Genomic DNA, 21,646 nt, shown 5'->3' with positions numbered 1-21,646 from the left:
GTGTTTGTTGAGGAACCCAGTTTGCCAGGCCCTGAAGAACTGCTGTGGTGGTGGCGTTGAGCTGGTATACAGCAGTTAATGAAGTAACTGGAAATGATGACTTTGTTGTGAAAAGAAATGTTGCTAGAAGAGAAAGGTGAATAATAGTGGGTCAGTATTAACCACAGACCTCAGGTCTCAGGTTTTTTCACTAGAATAAAAGCCTTTGTATTTTTACTTTCCCTTAACTTTTAGTTGAGAGTGCACCAAGGGAACATATCAGGTCATCATGGAAATGCTTCAACATGAAGAAGTCTACAACTAATTGAATAAACTACCTAAACCTGGAAAAATGGTGACATCTGTTAGTTACAATGTTTGTTTCTCCGATTTTCTTGCCATGCTCATCCAACCTACTGTGTGTGAATAGTAGTTCTATAGCTGGGCCAAACTGTGATGTCATTAATGTTTTGGAGATGTAGATGAAGGTGAAAGCTGGCCAGCTGATGGGACAAGTCCGCACAACGTCCAAAAGCAGTGGTGCTGCATTCTGCCTTGGCGGAGGTGTCACTCTGAAGGCTGCCTTTTAGTGTGAATCGCCCAAAGCATTTCTACTATTTTATTTCTGTTTGCAATGGCTTTGGACGCTAACCCAAAGGTGTTTTTCTGACTGAACAGCTTTTGTTGATCTACACCCTGGGTACAGGAGACAATGCAGAGATAAGCATGCAACAACTGAGTTGTGTAAATGAGCAGTTGTGACCCTGAGTTGTTCCAGTGGTTTTGTGATTTAATACTCTCTGCTTCGAGTGAGATTTACTACGCCGTCTGCGTCCTCAGAGTCTGTAGTACAGAATTTTGTTGTGCTAGATGCGTTTGTTAAATGACTTCCAGCTTCCTTGAGACATTATTCCAAAAGGGGGAAAGTATATAGAATAGGAGGCAAAAAAAGAAAAGGGGGGGGGGGGGGGTTATTGCAGGACAGAGGGAAAGGAGGATTAAAAAAATGGAAAGAAAGAAACCGGTACTTGTTAGTTGGCTGTTCATGCTAATCCTCTTTAACACACACGTGACTTCAGCTGGAAAACCTCTTGCAATTTTCGATCTGTTGTGGAACAGCGAGCTTAGTGACAGTCATAAGAACCTTTAAAAATCTCTAAGCAGTTTCTAGCCTCTCTGTGTCACTCTCTGAGTCTGCAGGCTGGCAAACTGACACTGCTCAGAGACCTATGACCAAATGATAAATACTAACCCTGCTTCTATGTATTTCAAATAGTCTGTTGTACTGTGACTAGTGGTTCAAAATGACAGGTCAGAAATTGATGTGTGGATTTTAATGTCATTTTTGAAAAGAGACTTCAACAGAATTTTTAGTTTCCAAGTGGAATTTAATAATTTGTAGCGTGTGCCGTAAAAAACATACCCTGGAATTCCCCGATTTCTGTTGTCGAGATATGTCAGAGGAGCTCCTACAAGTCCTGAAAGGACAAAGCAGAGCATAATTATGAAGGCTTTCCCTCTTGAATGACGATAGAGGTAATAAATTATAAAAAAAAAATAGTAGTACAATAGATAATTTTGTCTCTTGCTTTGTCAAAGTTGGAGCAGGTTCATACATTGTCATTTGCAGTACTTATCCAGATTAATATTAGATGTCTCAAGGAGCTGGATTTTACTACCATATATGCCCGGAGCTACAGACACAGGGTTATTTCAGTTGTTTTTTCTTTATGGGGAAGTATCTTAAATGGATTATCAGGAAATGTGGGCTGACCGAGAACACTTTCACAAAAAATTATGGCTCTTATGCCTGACAGTATGGACAAACTGTATGACAATGGTTTTAGACTTTAAAATAAAACTTTTACTTTTGACAATTCAGAAGAAAGACCAAAAAGCTAGAAAAGAGAGAAAATGGTCAGGCTTCTTTTCCCACCGTTAATTTTTCTTTATTATCTACGCATAAGAACCGAAAAGAACAGCTGACTGCCTGAAATGCTATTGTATGCTGAGCTTGAGAGGAGTTTATTTTTATCTCCTTGGTGGTATCATACTGTCTTTATTTTGCCTAAATTTTTAACATAGTGATACCGATGAACTTTACTGATGATTCCTTTCATATTGTAAGATATGAGATATGTAAATGTCTGGAAACACCAAATAAGTAATTTAGACCTTCACAGATCGCATCAATCATGAGAGCCTGGATTTTGCTATGTATAAATGCTTCAGTTAAATTGGTTGCCAATAAATACTGTAAACCTATAGAAACTGAACAAAGGGTGAAACATGGAGAATATATCTGAACAGATCTATTTTGCATGATGATCGTGGGATGAGATGTCATGAATGCATATGAGGTTGTATTTTGTCATACCAAGGTATTATCCTTAAATCAAATTTTGATTAATTGATGCTGACAGACTCTTCTTCCTACTTGATTTCTAGGTTCTAGCTAGTATTAATGAGTGCGATGGCAATCTTAATACTGTATTTTATAAATATGTCAGTTAGTTTCATGTACAGCTGCTTTGCTAACTCAAAAGGTCATCTGCAAAATTTGCATGTGCACGTAAATTTAAAAGAAATTTATTTTTTCTTTCTAAAAGGATGTAGTGAGAGTGATTTAAAAGCATCCTGGAAAGTGAGACATCATAAAAGGAGGGAAAGCCCTTTGGGAATGTGACCCTGAGAAGTCCGGGAACCTGGTCCACAAATCCTACTGCCACTAAAATTATGACGGCAGGTAGTAAAACTCAGTGCGAGTGTTGCATTGTTTTTTGTAATGATTTTTTTTTTAAATGAAGTAATAATAAACCAGCGTATGACTGCACTTAGATAAACCTTCTGCCAGGTGATATCTGAAAGATAAAACTTATAAGGGGACAGTATCTGAATGGAAGCAGCCAGGCAGGCTGGGGGAGTAGCCATCAATTTATGCACACAACTGCATTTTCAACATAATTAGTTGTCTAATTGAGCATTATAATTTAACAGACACATTTAAGCGTGTAATTTATTTGAATGCACACTGCTTGTAATCTGTTTATAATGTTTTGCTCTTCAGGATGGTGTCAGACTCTAGAAGATGAAAATATCCTTCTGATGAACAGAAAAAGAACATATTGAGGAGCCCTGAATATAAACAGTATTCTGCTATTGCAAATCAGAAGGGGAGTATGGAAGCAGAAAAGCCATGCAGGTGAAGTTAAGTACTGAGCATAACTGTGAGCAGCATCTTCAGTTTAAATGCCAGAGGTGTTGTACTGCGCTTCGTGGCGTCAGGTTATCGTGCAGAGCTGACTGGTGTAGCTGGCAGCGAGGTGGGAAGGAGATTTTTGGTAACTGAGGAGCTTAAACTTGCACATCTGTCTTGTCTGAAGGAAAGCAGCATCCCTTTCTCGATGGGATAGGTATTACCCGTAGGCGAATGTTTATGCAGGGGTGGACTCCCAACCTGAAGTCCATAGGCTACACCACGCGGTGGTCGCTGGAGTAGAGGGGTTTCACTTCTGCGCTGAGCGTGCTGGAGCAGTGCTGGTGCCTGCCTGCCGCTTTGGCTTCTGTTTCTGTCTCACAGTCCTTATAGCAATGCCTCGGGTACGGCTGGCTCTTTTCATATCTGAACAGGGGCAAGGGCGTGTAATCCCTAGGCTCTGTTAAAATACACACAGGGAGTAGCCTGTCAACCGGTTGCAGAGAGAGGAGCCAAAAGTCCCTTCGTTCACGCTTGCATATTCCCTGGTGTGCTGAAACGTTCACTCTCTGGTTGATAGCTAAGCACCTGGATATTTATCTTCAAGGAAAAAACAAACCGATACATATTTGGGTTTGTTCCCAGTTCTTTTGTGTGTGGTTTTTTTTTTTTTTTTTTTTTACTTTTCAGGCTTTATTTGCTGAACAAAATAGCTGCAGGTTTCTTTTTAACCCGGTAAACTTTTGTACTGTTACACCTCGTTATATATTTTGTGGTGCTGAGTTTTGAATCTGCTGCTTCAATTACAGAAACTACCAACAGACACATGAAAATCCAGAATATAGAAGCTGAAGCATTCCTGCTTTTCAGCTTTGGAATTACTTTTGCATACTCTGACAGTTTCCCCTTATAAACTAAGTCAGTGATAGGTACAGTTACGAAATGCAAGAAAACAAATGCAAAATTTTACTGCCAAAATAAAGGAGAAAACAACTTTTTCAAAGCAGAGGTTGGCTTTTCTCCCCACCTTTCTCTCTACTGTCTGCCCTCCCAAGTCAGCAATTATCAGACCAGGAGAAGAGGTAGTAAATGCAAGGCCATGTGAGAGGAAATAAAACTGTACGGGGCTCTTACCCCGAGGAGTTGCAGCTCGCCTTCTGACAAGACATATGGTGATTTCATGTTATTTGAGTTTATTATGCTCAGCGTAGCATAAGAGGTGATGGAAGTTCTGCCCCTGGTGTACGTGAGGTGAGGAGTTTTAGCTTTGGTCTTTAGCCTAAGTGACCGAAAATCGCATTCGTATTGTTTGTTTAAATCCAAAGAAAATGTACCGACTAAGCAGATGATACGTTGGACTCTTTGGAGTCGGATGATTACTTCATTTTCAGATCGAACAAGATAAATTCACTTTTCAGGAGATCCTGAAGCTCATAGAGGTGGATTTTGTATATCTGGATAGATAATGCTGGGAGTAGGATAAGCTCACCAGATAAAATTAAAACAGAGTGTGCAAAAAGCTCTCCCAAACCTTGGAGAGACTGGTCTGTCACTGGGGCTCCGCTGTGTGGGTGCATAAGTTCCCAAATACGTGGTTGCATGTGCATGCTACGCAGAAGACAAGAGGAAAGGGAACCCTTCCAGGAAAACTGGACTTTGTACTCTTCTTGGGGAGGTTAAGCGAGAGTTAGAAACATGTACAGTGGCTCGGAGCGTGGTTTCTCGTTTCCAGTTCTCTGACAGAGTAATTGTCAGGAGGTTGAATTTCTGTTTTGTCACCCAGTGCATTTGGAATAGCTTTTGTCAGGAGAAGCAGTATTAGAAATATAACATGAAATACATTCTATAAAATAAAATTCTTTACTACTTTGACCTTTCAGTCCTTTTCTCTGTGCTTCATGGTGATACCTTCCATTCTGTGAAGATTAGCAAGGCTGTCCATACGAAGAGGAGAGCCCATCAGAAAACTCTCTACCCTGGCTACAGGATCTGCTGGCAATTTTTGGTATTTTGACTGTTAGTCTCTCTTCTTCCTTGATGATAAAGAAGCAATGAGGCCTTTCCCAGTTGGAAGGGGAGGATCTCTGGAAGGGGAGAATCAGTGGAATTACTCCCAAATTACGTGTAATAGAGTAGTTCCTATTTTAACAATATTGCTCGTTCTTGCTGTGTTGTTTGGAGAAAAACAGAAATTCCTGTCTGTGTACCCTGAGGCCAGTTGACTCTGCGCTGGAGGGATGCAGGTGTGGCGGCCCCAGACTCGCTTAAGAAATGGCACCGATGCCAAAAAGCAATCTGGTAACTGCTGTTTCCTCACTGAGGTTTCTGCTTGGTTGTGCACTAGTGTGGACGCACAAGGCTGGCTTGGCTGGCTGGTCAAGTCCTCCTCCAGCGTGCAAGGCTGGCATAGCTGAAAGGGCAGGCAGGACAGGAAAAACCTCTGGATTAAAATGCTTGGCTTGGTGCAGGCTTATCTGAGCTATCTGGGATAACGATGGGTACCTGGATCAAAGAGTGAATTCTTCATTATTCACAGAGATTCACCGAGACTTGGGCATTAATTGCCCCCTGGAAAGGGGTACGGAAAAATAAAAGGAAATTCTGAATGGTTCCTACTTTAGCTCGGAATTTAGAGAGTATGCTTTAAGTGGGAGAAAGGGTGAGAAATAAAAATGAAAATAAAGCAACAACTAATGGCATGATATCCCTCAAGTAGCAAACTCATTATTGTCATGTCTGAGGAGATGCCTTTAAATCTATGTTGTTTCCAGAAAACTGAATTGGGATATTTTCCCTAGTTTCTCTAAAAGGGTTTAATAAATTGAGGTTAGTTAATTATTAATAAAAAATAGACTTAGAAGGTTAGCATGATCTCTCTGCTTAGACTATAAACATTAATTCCAAAGTTTTGTTTAAATTAAGAACAAGTAAAAGCCTGCATTCTGTAACCTGAATAGAAATTGATGCAGGAGCAGGTCAAGTTTCCCTCGACTTAAAATTCTGTGGTACAATGTGGTACTTTGACCTATTCTTTTATGAGTGTTCACATTAGTTACAGTGCAGCGTCCTTCTGTACTCCCTCTTCGAGCCTTCTGTGTGCAGGAGGAGTACCTTTTACAGGGAGGTATTGTGCTGCTTCAAAATGACCATAGTTAACTTCATGTACTCTTTTTAGTCAAGTATAATTTGTGCTTTGACTCATAAAGCTGATGGGATACCCTGTAATGGAGATATCTATTTACGCAGGATTGTATACTTAAGGAGAAGGTCCCTTCTGTGTGTGGTGGGTTACACAACGGGCAGGGTTTGCTCTTGCTATAGAGACAGCTGACAATGTACACTTTCTACTCTGTATTGGCTCCAAATTGCCGCAGTGTGTGTGTGAGAGGAGTTGAGTCTTTCGTCCCGTTGAACACTTCTCTGCCACCCTCCCTGCAGTGAGGGGCCCGGACCCTCTGGAAAAGTGTGAGCAATACCGATTATACCAATTTATTTTAAGGCAGGAGTCCTCAAAGTGTGCTCTCAGAGTCCTCTCAGCTCTCCTCCTTGAAGTGCAAGCATACTAACAGAGATATACGCAAGATACTAACACAGAATAAAACACTGTAGTTGATGCATGTTTTGTTGTAAAAGAGCCTATTATGAAAGTGGAGCCATTCGGTAGAACTTTCTCTCTTAATCTTTGGACTAGATTAAATGTGGGAGGGGTGGAAAAAGGTGCGTTATACACAGAGGGGGTTGAGCTTTTGGCTGTTTGTAAGCTTATATGTCAAGTATGAATTTGAAACGTACTTAGAAATCCATGTCACTATTTTTTGTTGCCCTGGAGACATCACTTCTGAGGTTCTGGATAACACGTACCTCCTCACAAATGTGGTGATGGGGAAGAGGGCAGTTTTCTGACATGGCAGCTGTTTTGCACAAAATTTTAAAGCCTAGAGTAGACAAGACAGAGATACTCTCAGCATTTCCATGCGCTGCATGTGTCTGCTCTATATTGTCTTGGTAATCTTCTTACTAAACGTCACAAAACATGATAAAATCGCTACGCTTGAATAGACAGTGTCTCCGAAGAACATATTGTGAATGGGGAAAAAGAGGGACTTCACTTTCAAAGAAGAAACAGAGGCTGACCTCATCACTAAGATGCTTCTCTCTATTGAAATGTGGGAATGATATCTAGAGCTGCACTAGCACAAACTGCTGCCGAGCCTTGCTGGCGCTCCGAATGAGCGCCCTTTCTGATAGCTTTTAATGCTTCGAGGAGACGTAGTATGCACGTTTAGATGCCAATAAAATGATTCCCTGTAGGATCCACAGGCTGCATTGCCGTGCTAAATTACAATGACAGTGTGGATGACTGACTACCCATCACCGATGAAGCATTTCTGCACACGCGTGCTTTTGCTTTTCTGCAGTTCAATCCCTTCTTCTGGTAAACTCTGTCACCGCTTCAACCCTTAATTGAGATGCTTCTGTCCGTCTCTCTCGATGCGCATGTGATGCCATCGCTGCTGATGCTCAGGAAGCCCTAACCACCTCGCAGCCTGTCGACTGGAGCCTGACCTTACTGCGTTCGTGACCTGCGAGAGGCCGCAGCCAAGACTTGGTTGGTCTCCAGACAAAAAGCTACATTAAATGAACCAAAAGAGAAATCCATAGATGCAACTATTGCTGCATCTGGCAATTGAGAGAGGAATGAGAAGGGAACTGAAAATCCCATTACAATTATTCTTGGGTAAGAGTGTAGTTTTCTGTTTCAGAAAAATGAAATAACTTTGAATGTGTGCTCCATCTAGGCGAAGTTGTATGCGGCAGGAGGGGAATGAGCTTGCTAAACCTGACAGGAAAGAAGGGTGACCTTCTGTTAAGGGTGGGAATAAGGAACTGGAGTTCAGATTAAGAAAAGTGATCTGAAAGATTTCCCCACAAAGTGGTCAGTAAATTAAAACTTTGCTTAAGTTCTTGAAATTACCCTTTCCAAGATTTCTGGATAGATTATTTTGGTAACAGAGTTCAGTGGCTGAATCTGTCACACCTGTGAACTGGGTGTATCGCTAAGTATCGTTAACCCTTTTAAAACAAGATCTGATTCATAGTGGAAAAACATGACCCACATAAAGTACAGTGCCTGGCCAAATAGAGGAGTGAGGCAAATGCCACAGCATCCCCTTTCTTGTATACAGGATACTGTACAAACGGTATGGAAAAATACAATGAAAGCGAATAGGGAGTATTAAACAGCCAAGCCTAAATTTGATAATCTAGGCAGCTGTTGTATGATTTCTTCACATTATAAGCTTTTTATCTAGTGCGAAGAATTCTCATCAGGAAAATGGAGAAATATGCTAGGAAAGAAAAAGATCTCGGTGCTAATTCTCTCTCTATCTTGATTTCTTGAAAGCCGTAGGGTATCTCAATGTTTGCATCCAAAAGCTGCGGATCAATAGCATAGTGACTCTGAAAGTTGTTGTCTCATTCTGCTGATGAGAAATGCAAACACAGAAATCTCAAGAATAACGTTCATGTAAAGCATTGCTTAGATTATAATTGCATATATCCTGAATATGAAAAATGAGGTGGTATAAAACACAATCATGTTTTCACATACACAGAGCTTCAGTAAGAATTGGCTCTCTCTCATGTGAAGCTTTCTTGTTTGGTACCAGGTGCTGGTGACTCTTGTGTGCTTTAAAAAAAAAAAAAAAAATCATTAAAATGTCAAACGGTTTAGCCAAAATCACCACGCCTTTTGAAATACAGCTTTAGTAGTGGAAAAAAATAAGAGGGATTTCTGAAATACACCCCCCCCCCTTTTTTTTTTTTTCTTCTTTTCTGGCTGAAAACTGACTGGCAGCTATTAGCAAATTGTAGACAGGGAAACTTTCAGAAGTATTTGCCTTCTAAACTGCTATCGTTGTCTGCAGTCTTCTTGGAACCAGATTTCTATTTGCTGACTGCATAGGCATTTTGTTGGAAGCTTTTTACTGAAAATACAAAAAATAACACTTGAATTGCTTTTGGATTTCTTACAGGATTTTGTCTTACTTTTAAAGCCTCTGATCTGGATGTGTATTTCATTCCTTCTCATTTTTTGTTTTTCTTCTAAATACCTTATTTGTATCTGGTGCGAAGTGGAATGCAAAATAATTAAGCAAGTAATTTGTGAGTCTCTGACTGTGAAATAACACTCCCCCCAACATTCCCAGTAATTCCATTTTTAACTAAGGCTTTGACCTGCGGCGGAGACAATAACAACTTGTTTTAGTCTTCTCACCGTTCTAGGCTTGCATTCCAACTTAAAAACCTGTCCCAATCTACTGAGATTTTTGTATATTTCATGATGATAATATTCGATAATATTCTCACTTGATTCCCAATGACACCTCAGCTCTTAAATTGCTTACAGATTATTTCCCCCCTGCAACGCTAGTTAACCTATTTCTCAAGACTACAAAAGGAGCAGAAAATCCCCAGTCAAAACTTTTCAATGCTAGATTATCTACACGAAATGAATACTTTTAGGTATTTTGCCTGCCTTTGACATTTGAAACCAGACTACCGCCTTCCTACAGGGCTGCTTTCCGAGGCTCTCAAACAGCTCGGCATTATGCAGAGAAGACTCGGCTGGTTTTTCTAAACAACTTTTTCATGCCATGCCACCCACACGAGAGAGTTTGGGGCTTTCCTCGCCTCTTCTGTCTTGATATACTTCCTCTTTTATTCCCGGGTCTCCAGTCAGTGCGGCAATGCGCAGCCTGGAGGCTCGGCTTATGGCTCTTCGGATTTGCTCGCTGCAATAGGCTGATATGCAAATGCCTGGAAGGATTGTCAAGGTGTGCTCGCTACACCTAGAAATTAAGGAGTTTTTGTGAGCTTGAGAAGTGGCAACTCAAGTCCAGGCTTGAATTTTAGGTCCTTCAGTTTGCTCTCTGTGTGTTGTAACATTCCCATAACGGGGAATGCTGTGTGCATGTGTTTTGTAGCATTCCCTAGAGGAAATAACAATTCTTTGGAATAATGATTCTTTGGGATTGGAGATACAGCTGCTTCCAGGTATTTGGCACAAGGCTCTACTCGTGTGAAAAACAGGGGTGCCCCCATATCAGGCATGTGAAAAGCTGTAGTGTTGTTATTCCCCATGATGCTTCATTTATTTCATTTACTGGAGTAGCGCAGCGCAGCTGACAGAAAGGTCACGCCGTGTTTTGGTCAAGCATTGGAACAGGCTGCCCAAGGAGGTGGTGGAGTCACCACAGCTGGAAGCGTTCAAAAAACGTGTGGACGTGGTGCTTCAGCACACGGTTTAGGGGCCATGGTGGTGTTGGGTTGATGGTCGGACTTGATGATCTTAAAGGTCTTTTCCAACCTTAATGATTCGGTGAAAGGTCCCAGCAGCACAGCTGGTCGTGGTCGCCAGAGCCCACGGATGGCAGCAGGCAGCCGGCACAGGGAGCCAACTCCTTTGGCGAGTGGTGCGGCTCTTTGCAGGGTGTTGGCGTAGGAGGACTCATGGGCTCGGCTGGTCAGGATTTCTGTTTGAAACGGACAGGGGAGAGGTAGTTCAGGGCTGATGGTGAGATTCGAAAGGAAACCATTTCACGGTGACGATTTTGGTTACCCTTTAAAATGTTTGTTCGGGAGAAAATGTCTATGAATTGGGGAAAAGAAAACACCCAAAGAGAAACAATAAAAGGCTGTGCACAATGCCTGCTGCCATTAGAGGTTGAAGGTTTATTTTCAGAGCATCATTTTTAGAAACATTGCTTCAAATAATTTCATCGGTCTAAAGAAAATTGCGCCTTATACTTTTTGGTTCTGTTTTCAGAATGGATTTTTATGGAAGAACAGGGCTGTTCTGAGTGTTGGAGAGGTTAAACCCTGTGCTTTCAGAAGAGGTCTCTGAAAAGACACTGAGCATTGTGTGTTGCGGTTGCATAGTGATACCACGGTCCTTGCTCTGTGATGAATAATTCAAATGAAAGTGGCTGGTGGGCTGCAAGTGATCAGAACAGATTTTTGTGAGTATACTGTATAATGGGGGGCAGCAGACACTAACGGGCCTTTTCCAGCTTCGTGTCCTCCTCAGGGCTGGGCTCAGGTGATGGAGAATTCTCATGGAATTTCTGGAGTATAACAAGTAATGCCCCAACACCGAAGAAGTATTCCCTAGCTTGTGTGGAGCTGATAGTTGGAAGTAAGGCTTGAACTCAAAGAAGAAAAAGTGCTCCTATTTTTTTGTTTATTTTTAGTGGATAGCATTGAGAAGTGGTGCACACAACACCACTCAGTGGGAAGGCTACAAATAGCACCAGCAAGCTGCCAGTACTTAGGAAAAAGAGTTTTCTGCTCCGAGCCTTCCTTAATTCCCACCTTAGAAATTTCACTGGGAATTTCACAAAGTCCTAAGCTTTGCACGCGTGTTATCGCTACGCCACAGAAGCAGCAAGCACCCTTTTCCCTGCGTGGGAGAGCATTTAATAGCCGTGCCCAAGGGGCAAACATGCATTCTTCTGGCTAGTGGTCACATGAAAGCTGAAAGCCATTATACTGTCCAGCATTTTTACTGAATAGCCAATGCAGACAGCTGGATTGCTGGGAGCTGCCTCGGCATCGTCTGGGAGGTTACTCAGCTTTTGGTTTGATCTTGGAACCATCTTCCAGTGTAAACAAAGGGTAAGCATTAGTTAAGAATGATTACCTTAAAGTATTAGATGTTTGAAGATGTCATGTGTTTCTTCATTAAACAGCCTTTGAAAATTAAAATAAAGGTCACCAGCCCAACCCAGTTCTGTGGTTAATGCTTTTCCCCGGCTTGATTTGATCTGGTTGGTTACTTCAGGCATTTACGATCTTGTTGGGGGGCAGCCCGCGAAACGCGCGTCGGGGAGAAAACAGCTCCGCGTAGCACATCGCCTACCGCCGCGTGGCACGTAACCGGTGCCGTGCGAATCGGCTTGGTTTGGGCTGTGCGGCGGCCGGAGGAGCCCCTTGCCCGCCGCCGGCCTGCGCAGCCGCCCACGGCCCGCGCTGCGGGGGCGACGGCTTCCCCGGCAGGTCGGGCGCGCGGTGCGGCGCCAACGGGAGCGTGAGCTCTACGGAGGAGCGAGGCAGCGCGCGCGGCGGCGGCGGGAGGGAGAGGCAGGCGGCCGGCCAGCATGTAGTCGGAACTACAACCGCTTCGGTTTTTACCTGTGTGCGTTTAAACCAGATGAGCTTTTTTTTTTTTTTATGCCTTCTTTTATCTCGGTGCAAATTATTACGGGTGAGAGAGAACTGAAAATACGAGGCTCTAAAAACACCCAAGTTTTACAGCTGCGGTGTGTTGATGCTCCAGGATCTCCTCTCTCACATAAGCGGGAACGCACGGCAGCGCTCTGAGCCCAGTGCCTGCTTTTCAACTGATAAAATGTTTTAACTCGCTGCCTTCCCCCCCCCACTAGGTCCTAATTAAGCAGTGACTGTAAGAGCAGTAACTGCAGTAATCATTCCTCTCTGCACTGATCTAATCTGAAACCACGAGTGTCTGCGATAGTTACGCTACGGAGGATTTCTCCCCTTTGTCGTACACTGCGCAGGCTGTCCCTCGCCTGGGTTGCAAGTGCTCGAAGGCTATCGATTTCCGCTCTGTCTCGTGAGAACGCGCCTCTTTCTAACAGCTGAATTTCTCTGGTTTGAATTTGAATGATCAGGTGGTAAAACAGAAGTATTTATGCATCCGGTTACCTGTTTATCCGGTCAGAGAAGCTCTACGACAACCCAAAACCCCCCTGTGGGTGCTGGTTCCCGCACTCCGGGGCGCTGGCGGCCGTGGCCCCGGGCGGTACTTCCGAGGAGGGAGCGCGGCTGCGGCGCTGCTTACCAGCCTCCCAGGCGCACGGCGCGGGTGAAAGCTACCGTACCGCGGGACTCGCCCCGGGCTCGCCTTGGGCTGGTTTTGGGTTGCTAGGCAACCCGGGGTAGCAAGGGGATTGTATATATTCTTTAGGTAGGTGCGGGTCCCTATAGAGATTTCCAGGCAAGTAACATAGAAGTGGGAAGGGCTGACCAACTGCGACACCACAAGAAGTTTGAGCCCCGCAAACTTGACTTTCATTAAGAGGAGTTTTTTTCTGAGCAAGAAATTGGATTAGACCCAGGGGTGACGTATCCTGTTTGATTTCTTTTCCCCTCGCGCTCTGACGAGCTTTGTGTTTAGGCAGGCTTTTGTTTCTGGCTCCGAGTCGCTTTAAAAAAAATTTGGGAGCGCGTCTCGGGGTGTCGAGGGTGATGTGCTTAGCTTGATTGGCTCGGTTTGCTTGGGAGTGCTTTGTTCTTCCCACCACCCTCAGGTCGGTTGTGCAACATGCCCCTACTGTTTAAAAAGAAAAAGAAAAAAAAAAAAAAGAAATGCTGAGTAATGCCAGAGGTTTCTCAAATGGCTGATGCAAACCTGGAGAATTTGCATCATCATTCAGCTGGAGTAACTTGGTATGACAAGAGCTTAAATACAAGTCCACGCGGAAGCTGAGCGGGTTTCCAAGGATAGGGCAGTACCCGCTCGCAGCGTGGAAGCGCAGGTGCTCCTGGGCAGCGCTCAGGGCGCAGTAAAGGCTCCCACACGCTTTAGGAGCTTGCGACCTGCGCGGAGGAGCCGCTGGAAAGACAAGAGAGGGCAGAGGAAGCAACTAAGCAGTTGGCTACCCCGAGAAGAAAAAACCTTGAGTTTCTGCTGCAAACTCTTTTTTTTTTTTTTTTTTTTTTTTTTTTTTTTTTTTTTTGCCTGCGCTCGCCGTGGGTGTGCTGGTGTAGCATGTTCAGGAAAGCTCCTGTGACCACCGTCTCTAATGGCAGCTACTCGCAGGGGCAAACGAATGGCAGGTTGCCCTCTGTGGATGGCGGACAGCCAGCCCCGGAGGGAAAAGTTGTGCTGAAGAAGAAAGTGACACTTTTGAGGGGGATATCCATCATAATCGGCACTATCATTGGAGCGGGCATCTTCATCTCTCCCAAAGGCATCCTGAAGAACACGGGCAGCGTGGGCATGTCCTTGACCGTCTGGACAGCGTGTGGTATCCTCTCGCTCTTCGGTAAGTCCCTTCAAAGTTCCTAATTGGTCCAGAGGGGCGGCTGGTGGATTATTACTCTTATTTGTCCGATTTTGCCATTGGATAGCAAGGCACAGCGTGGAGCTTGAGGACCAATAGGGCTTCAGAAGGTTTGTGCTGCGTGATAGGTTGCGTGGAGGGCGCAGAGGTACGCGACCCCTTGCCCCCCCCCCCCCGGCGCCCGGGGGGTCAAGATCGGAAGTGTAAATTATTGTTTCTTATGGTTCCCTAAAGGAACGGGAGAAGTAAATGTCCATTTTATGCCACGCGACGTGCTGCGCACATAATGGTTTTTCTTCTTGCTGTGAGAGGTAGTTTACGGTCTGCTCGCAAGGCTCCTGGCAGCCGGGGATGCGGGTCACTCCGCTCAAACGCCGGTGAAATGTTTAGACAGCTCGACTTAGTTCCCTCGAGGCTAGAGCAAGTTCTGAGAGGAGTAATTCCCACTGGAAGTAATTCCCCTTCGTGTCGGCACGAAGGGGAGCAAAATTAATAACGCTAATAACCTCTCTCCCCAGCCTTGTACTGCCGCTCCTCGCTTTATTCCCCGCTCACGACGCCGCTTTGAAAGATCGCGCCGCGAGGAACAGCGAGACGGAAACAAAACCGTAATGAGAGTTTTATTCCTAGCCTGCCTGTCGTGACAGTTTTTGCTAATTTTGTGTATTTTTTGAAGAGGACTGAATCCTGAAGGGTGCCGGCGTGTGTGTTCTGCACACAAAGCCCCCATTCAGAGTGGAAAACCCCACCCTGGCCTCTGCAGGACAGAGGGACCATTGACCTACTTAACGAGTTAATCTCAAAGAAGCCGGAGAACGAACATGAGTGTTGGCTGTATTTAAAACAGAAACGACTTGTTTTCTGGCAGGAGGTAAAGAGGACAAACATGGGCTAACACGTGTCTGCTGAGTAGGTGGAACACGCGGCTGCCACCCCGCGTAAATTGGCTCTGAGCTGAAAAGAAACACGGGCTGCTTACAGGCGAAGCCCACCCAAGCCAAGCGGCCCGTGCAGGCAAGTTAGGGCCTGTTTTGGCCAAATGTTAAAGGTATCGGTACAGCGTGCAGCATAATCTGTCGTACAAAGGTGGACGTCCTGCCTGTGACCAAAACTCCCCTATACAGACCTCAAATACAATTTTTAGCGCTGTCAGAAGACCTCGGTATTTAGATTTAGTCAAAAACGGATTTGCTTAAGCATTGCATTTTTGGCTTTAACTTTAATGGTAGTAATTTTCAGGCTGTGAAGTAAGGTCAGTACATAAAAAAAAAACCAAACCCAAAACCCCTCTTTTATCAGACAGATTTTCTAGGTCGCTTTCCAGATCTCAAGATGTGAAGAACTGTGTCTTTTGGCGCAGCAAAAGATACTATCTCTTTCTCTGAACGGAGCTGTTAGTTATTGTTTTCATATTTTTTAATGCCATGGGTGTTTCTAATTCCCTGCATGACTTAATGTAAAATCACATGCAAAGACTACTTAAGGTCTTGCTGAGGCTGTGCATACAACATGTATGGAAATACAATTTCATTTCATCCTGAATCTCAACAGGCTGGCAAGAGAAAACCCATCAAAAGCCTTTTTTTTTTTTTTTTTTTTTAACGTGGCTATAAAAATTCCTTTAAGTACCTTTTCAGGTAGGCTGAAGAATTGCAGATAAAAGCTGCCGTGTTTGCGCAAAGCCCCGAACAAAGCAAATGGACAAGGATGGAATTTATCATAACGTGCTACAGCTTTAATGGGCTCGTACACGTTACGCGGTTTTGACAACGGTAGTTTTCATCTTAACGCGCCGCAACATAAAAGCGCGCGGGGAACGGAGCCCAAAGGGGTTCACATATGTCACTGAGCTTAACTGTATGCGGTGCGGCGTTTACGGGCTTCATTGCCGTTTTCCTCTGGCTTCTCAGACCCTCCTAAAGGGCTGCCGACGTTCATTGGACGTGGTCGGCCTCTACTGATGCGGTCCCCCCCGTGGAGCTGAGAACCCCCGGGCTTTGCGACGGGGTGGCGGCTGGTCAAACAGCCGCAGCAGATGGTGCACGGGCGAGGAAGGCTGCGTGCCGGTCCTCATCGACGCGGCCCGCCACTGCCCGCTCCATAGAGCTGCTGCTTGCTGGGAATTGCCGCTAGCGCTCACTCCGGAGGGGCCTGGACCGCTTCTGCGCGAGCCTGGCCCCCCTCATGCGGCAACGGGATGACGATTTGGGGTTTGCTTTAGTCAACGTATAAATGCACCAAAGGATGAAATGAGCCTCCTGCTGTGAACACGTGAAGTTGTATTTAAGGCAACGCAGAAACGAACTGAGCTTCCATTGCATTAGTAGTACACAACAACGCTGCGCCAGTGTTGAAAAGCCAGGGCTAAACCATCCCCCGAATTTTGTATGTAAGATGTTGGGAGTACTGTTGAGGAAAACTCTTAATCTGCGATTCCCGCTTCCGTATTTTGCCTGGTCGGCTGCTTCGCCCGTGGCTGAGGAGGGGGAATACTGTTTTCAAGCTTTCCCTCAGAGGCCGAGGCAGGCATCTCTGAGGCTGAAAAGAGGTGATCGTATTTGATAACGAGCAAATGCGTCAGAAGGCTTTCGCTTGGCCGTGCAGTCAGGCTGGCTGGGGAGCCGGGGCAGCTGGTGCGACACAGCGTTTTGTTGTCCCTCTTCACGAGATAAGGATGAGTAATGAAACGTCTTGACAGCAAATAGTTTGTTCAGTGGCTTACACGTAAATGTAGCTGGGTATATGTACGGTTTGGTTAACCCCAGGTCTAGCTGAATGAATTAAAACTTAGAAAATTGCTTGAAAAAATGATTAAAATATATCAAAAGTAGTCGTGATACCACAGCAGCTCCATTGTGGCGCCTATAAATGTTTTGAAAGGTATCTTTGGATATCTCGTGATGCTACGGTTTGATTCTTACAGGTGCCCTCTGCTATGCTGAACTAGGAACATGCATTAAGAAATCTGGTGGTCACTACACCTATATCCTGGAAGCTTTTGGCCCATTACCTGCTTTTGTGAGAGTCTGGGTCGAATTACTCATCATTCGGTAAGTGCATTGTGGCTTTTCTGTGTGTCTTTTCTGATGGCAATACGCTTTTTAGTCATAAAGAAAAGTCTCCAATTCGTGATTGGCAAAACAAATCAAATATGTCTTGATCAATGAGCTGTGTTCTTTTAGTATGGTCGCTTCAGATAATTTAACAATGTTATTTTGCTCGTAATCGTTGAAACATTCAAGACAACATACGTGCATATACGGGGGGGGGGGGGGAACTCGTTCTGAGAAAACTGCCTGCCACACAAATTCTGCTACTTGCTTTAAAGTTGCTAAGCTTACCGTATCCATTAATGTCACTAATAATGCTAATAGCCATGCCTGTATATAGTATAGTGGAAGAGGGAAGTCACCTTTACGTTTTTCTCAGTCTTGGTACTAGCTTTTGGAGCAGTTGCTGTTGCCTGTGGTTATGGGAATAACTCTTGGGGAAGCCATTGCCCGGTAGTTTTGAGATTTAGGGGCACCATGTATTCTTTATATGTCAATTCAGGTCCCCAATTTTTGTTTTTTTTGGGTGTTGGAGAGCTTAACTCTTGATTACTATGAAAAGTACTAACTGGCCAAATAAAGCAACATTAAGTCCTTACATATTTAAAATGTCCAAAGTATTGTGTTGGTGTGTAAGCCTGTGTGACTTGGGCAGCCCTTGACACTGTATAGGTGAATTACAATATGAAGATGCCGAACCATATCCAATACATTTTCATGCTGTAAATGGATCTTTGTATTAAACTCAAATGTGGCCCTTTGAATTTTTTGTTGTTGTTGTGTTTTTACAGTATTGCTGAGGCTGGAGAGCTTGTTACACGTAGGAGAGGGCAACTCGCTTCCTGCCTCAGGCTGGTTAGCACTTCTTTCCCCTCTCTTCCGCCATCAACAAATTAGTCACAAAAACGCAAGCCTCCTTTCAGATCACAACCATGTTTACCTAATATTGACAAGTTCTAGCACAGACTGTTAAGTTTAAAAGCACTGACAGTGCTGTGTCATTATGAATCCGTAAATCCTTATCTTGTTTCCGGAGGAAATCATTGTGTCTGTCAGATGGTCCCTTACATCCTCCACACCCATACGTAACCTTTGAATTAACTGCATAGTTTCCATCACATGTGATGAAAGAGCAGATGTCTTAACCGTATTAACTTTTTGCCAAAAAGGGAAGGCAGAGAGAGGAAACAGACTTGGGCTTTCGCTGTGAGAAACAGCGTGCTGTAAGCGTAGCTTTATTATTGCACATCACAGCATCAACAAAAGAGAGTAGTGTTAGAAATCCCCTCTTAGACTGCACCTTACTAGGCAGGGGGGCCTTATTAACCTAGGCGCAACTACCCACAAGAAACCAGGCTTCGTAAATTCCTCTCCTCGCAAAATTATTTTTTTTTTTACATGTGACAGTGTCCCAGAAGTGTCATGAAAACACTTAGTCATCGCGATCTGCCCCACACCCAAAAAATAATCATCTTGCATGGGAAGGAACGTCAGTGGGTTCTTTAATCATCAAATCTGAGAGGCAGCAAGGGAGGCATACTTGTTATAACTTGCGATGATCAGAGCAGCGCTGCCGAAACTCCGTGTAGAGTTTTATATCCGACCCCTGCGTCAGTAAACTAATTGGCTGCTGCTATCAAAGAAGTTGTATGTATCTAGTTTTTTTTTTTCAGTAGACGAAGTTGCACGCACGCTTCTCAGCTAAGCTATTTTTTCCTCTGAAAAATTGCAGGATTATCACACCCAAGGGCTGGCAGAGCCGCCGCAACCAAAACAAACATTTCCTGCTCTCGTATATCTTTTCAGCCACTATTTTACAGTCTAGGACACACTTAAACTCTACCCACATACTGATTAAACTACGCCAGCATCACCTGCTGTTTAGACGTACCTCACGCCGCGTTGTTCCTCATCCCGTATAAGTAGGAGCTTTATTTTCTCCCCAAAAGTCAGGTTACATAAAAAAAATTAAAAAAACCAAAAGCTAGTTTTCAAACAAGTGAAGAGGACTGTGAGAATGCTTTGTCTGTGGTGCTTAACTATGGTGGTTGCTAAACACAGGTGGAGTGAGAGTACGCTGCCAAGCGAGTGACTCACGTGTGGGGTGTGCTGGGGCACCTGCTCCTTTCCGGGTGGCCTTTCGTGCTCCTCACCCTTCACTGGAAGCCGCTGATGCGCTTTCTGTCCCCTGTCCCCTCCTGGGCACACCCCCCAGGTTGGGGGGCAGCCAGTCTGCCTCTAGGATCGCAGTCAAAAGGGATTGACCGCCGTCAGTTCCCCATTCCTTCACCTTCCACCTCCGTTGACTGACGACACTGCCAGCAGCATCTCCCCCAAGCGTGGGAACAGGAGAGACACAGCTGTTTGCAGGAGGTATAACTTAGGAGCTGTGTTTTAAAAAAAAATGTATGGTGTGGATAGCGGTGACTGCCTCTTTAAAAAGGCCTTTCTTAAAATGAGAGGGGAAAAATCCAAAACCTAGAAAAAGGAGCCAGGACTGAGGAAAAAAGTTTGGGAAAGCGCCAAAGATCTGATCTTTCATCTGATCTAGGACGCTTCAAACCACTTTTGGCAGGCTTCAGTGTTTAAAAACCGGAAGCCTGGTGATCTTCTTATGTAAATTAGAAATAGTGCACCGAGGGCAAGTCAGTAAAAGTCTGTGGAAATCCAGCGCAGAGGACGTTCAGTCCTTGCGCGAAGGCAAAAGTGGCAAAGCCAACTGCTGGCCAGCGAAAGGAAGAGTCCTCGTGCCGGGGGGACAGACAAGCAGCGGCCCTAGCTTGTCCACGCCGAAACTTCCCGAGGAAGATACTTCTGTCCTTCGCTGCTCTGCAGTTTGGTCCAACGCGACGTGTGACGTTTTGGTTGAGTCATAACGCTGAGAAAGTGGGTTTTGTTTCAAGGGTGAAACTCTCTGGTGGAAAATTCCTGTATCGTTCGGTGGAGGGGAGTAACTTCTCTGCAGAGTTTGTATAATGTTCCGTAGCCTTTTTAGCTTTTTTTAATTCATATATTTTTATTACATATATTTATAAATAGTGTAAAGAATATATATTACTTACAGATTTTTATTAAGATTCTGTAAGGTAAGGCATTATTTTGTTAAATTCTGTAGATTTTTTTTCACAAGAAATTTGCAGGGACTCTTGTTTAACTCAAAAAAATCCTCTGAGGCAGAATCATATGCCCTTTTGTCCTCACTGTGTGTGAGGGTGCAATGAAGCACGGATGCCACCAGTTGCCCTAAGAAGGGTGAAAGTGTCCTCCCAAACCAAATGTGAAGAGACCACTGGAACTGTAATACGCAGACAGTGTCTGATCCGAGGCACAGGGTAATTTTCTGTTAATGTGTGTCAGCGCAAAGGCTTCTGGCAAACATTTAGCTTGTCTCAGAGAAAGAGGCTGTATGAATACTATAAGTATTTCAGATTCGTAAATGCAACAACTGCATGCCTGCCTTTCTTCCCATTTCTCTGTTTCACGCGAGGTGCTTTCTGTACTTTGAGGACTTTTGCTCTCACTTGCAGTGCTAGGATCAAGGAACAAGTTGTTTGCGTTTTTAGGAAATCCCATTTTCATTCATTTTTTGCAGCATCTCAGATTTTAATAACAGTCTTGGGTAGGTTTTGGATACTTAGTAAAGCAGAATTCTCAACTTGATTGAAAGGAATTTGCTTCTCTGAGGGCTGAGGTATACCTGGCCACTAAAATTCAGCCCTCGACAACTTTTACTCAGGGTTTTGCCCATGTAATCGAATTCTGTCCATGTTCGCTTCAAGCGAATGAATGAAGATTTCTATGGATACCTTCCCTTTCCGCTTACGGCTGCTTCACGACATGGAAGGTGTAAGGGCGATCCTGGTGAGAAGTGTTGCTGTCAAGATCAGAACCGCTGGGCAAAGCTAAACTGCTCGTGGTTTCCTGCTGCATTCAGAAATCATGGTACTTGGCAGCATAGTTACAAGCAGGCACCAAAATTAAGTATGGCTCACGGTTCTGTGGTAGTAAAGCTACAGCATGATCCCATAAGAATATTATCTATGTATGTACTGCATATTAATGTTGTGATTTTGTTGTTGTTGCTGTTTTCACTCTAGCCCTGCTGCCACAGCAGTGATATCATTGGCGTTTGGACGTTACATTTTGGAACCTTTCTTTATGCAGTGTGAAATCCCAGAACTTGCGATTAAACTTATCACAGCTGTTGGCATCAGTAAGTATCCAATTTTAGGTTTCAGGGAAGGGTAAAGATGATGTAAATTGGAAAAAAAAAAAAAAAAAAAAGAGGTAATCACACACCGAACAGGTAGTTGTTTGATGTGAATCATTACAAA

At 44.2% G+C, this 21,646-nt stretch overlaps 1 protein-coding gene across 1 annotated transcript in view; it reads left to right on the top strand.

The window, feature by feature from the left end:
• The first annotated feature begins 13,329 nt into the window (after positions 1–13,329).
• The window catches only part of SLC7A11 (solute carrier family 7 member 11), a 58,645-nt gene continuing 50,328 nt past the window's right edge, over positions 13,330–21,646 (top strand). Inside the window, exons 1-3 of the mRNA XM_081998793.1 lie at positions 13,330–14,244; positions 17,186–17,312; positions 21,410–21,525. Of these exons, the coding sequence (XP_081854919.1) occupies positions 13,968–14,244; positions 17,186–17,312; positions 21,410–21,525 (520 nt within the window). The 5' untranslated portion in view covers positions 13,330–13,967. The remainder of the gene's footprint in view (positions 14,245–17,185; positions 17,313–21,409; positions 21,526–21,646) is intronic.

This window comes from Phaethon aethereus (genome assembly GCF_964289735.1).
Source record: "Phaethon aethereus genome assembly, chromosome: 4".
Taxonomy (NCBI): Eukaryota; Metazoa; Chordata; class Aves; order Phaethontiformes; family Phaethontidae; genus Phaethon; species Phaethon aethereus.
Note: the sequence above shows the minus strand (reverse complement) of the source record. Positions and strands in the feature narration are given on the sequence as shown.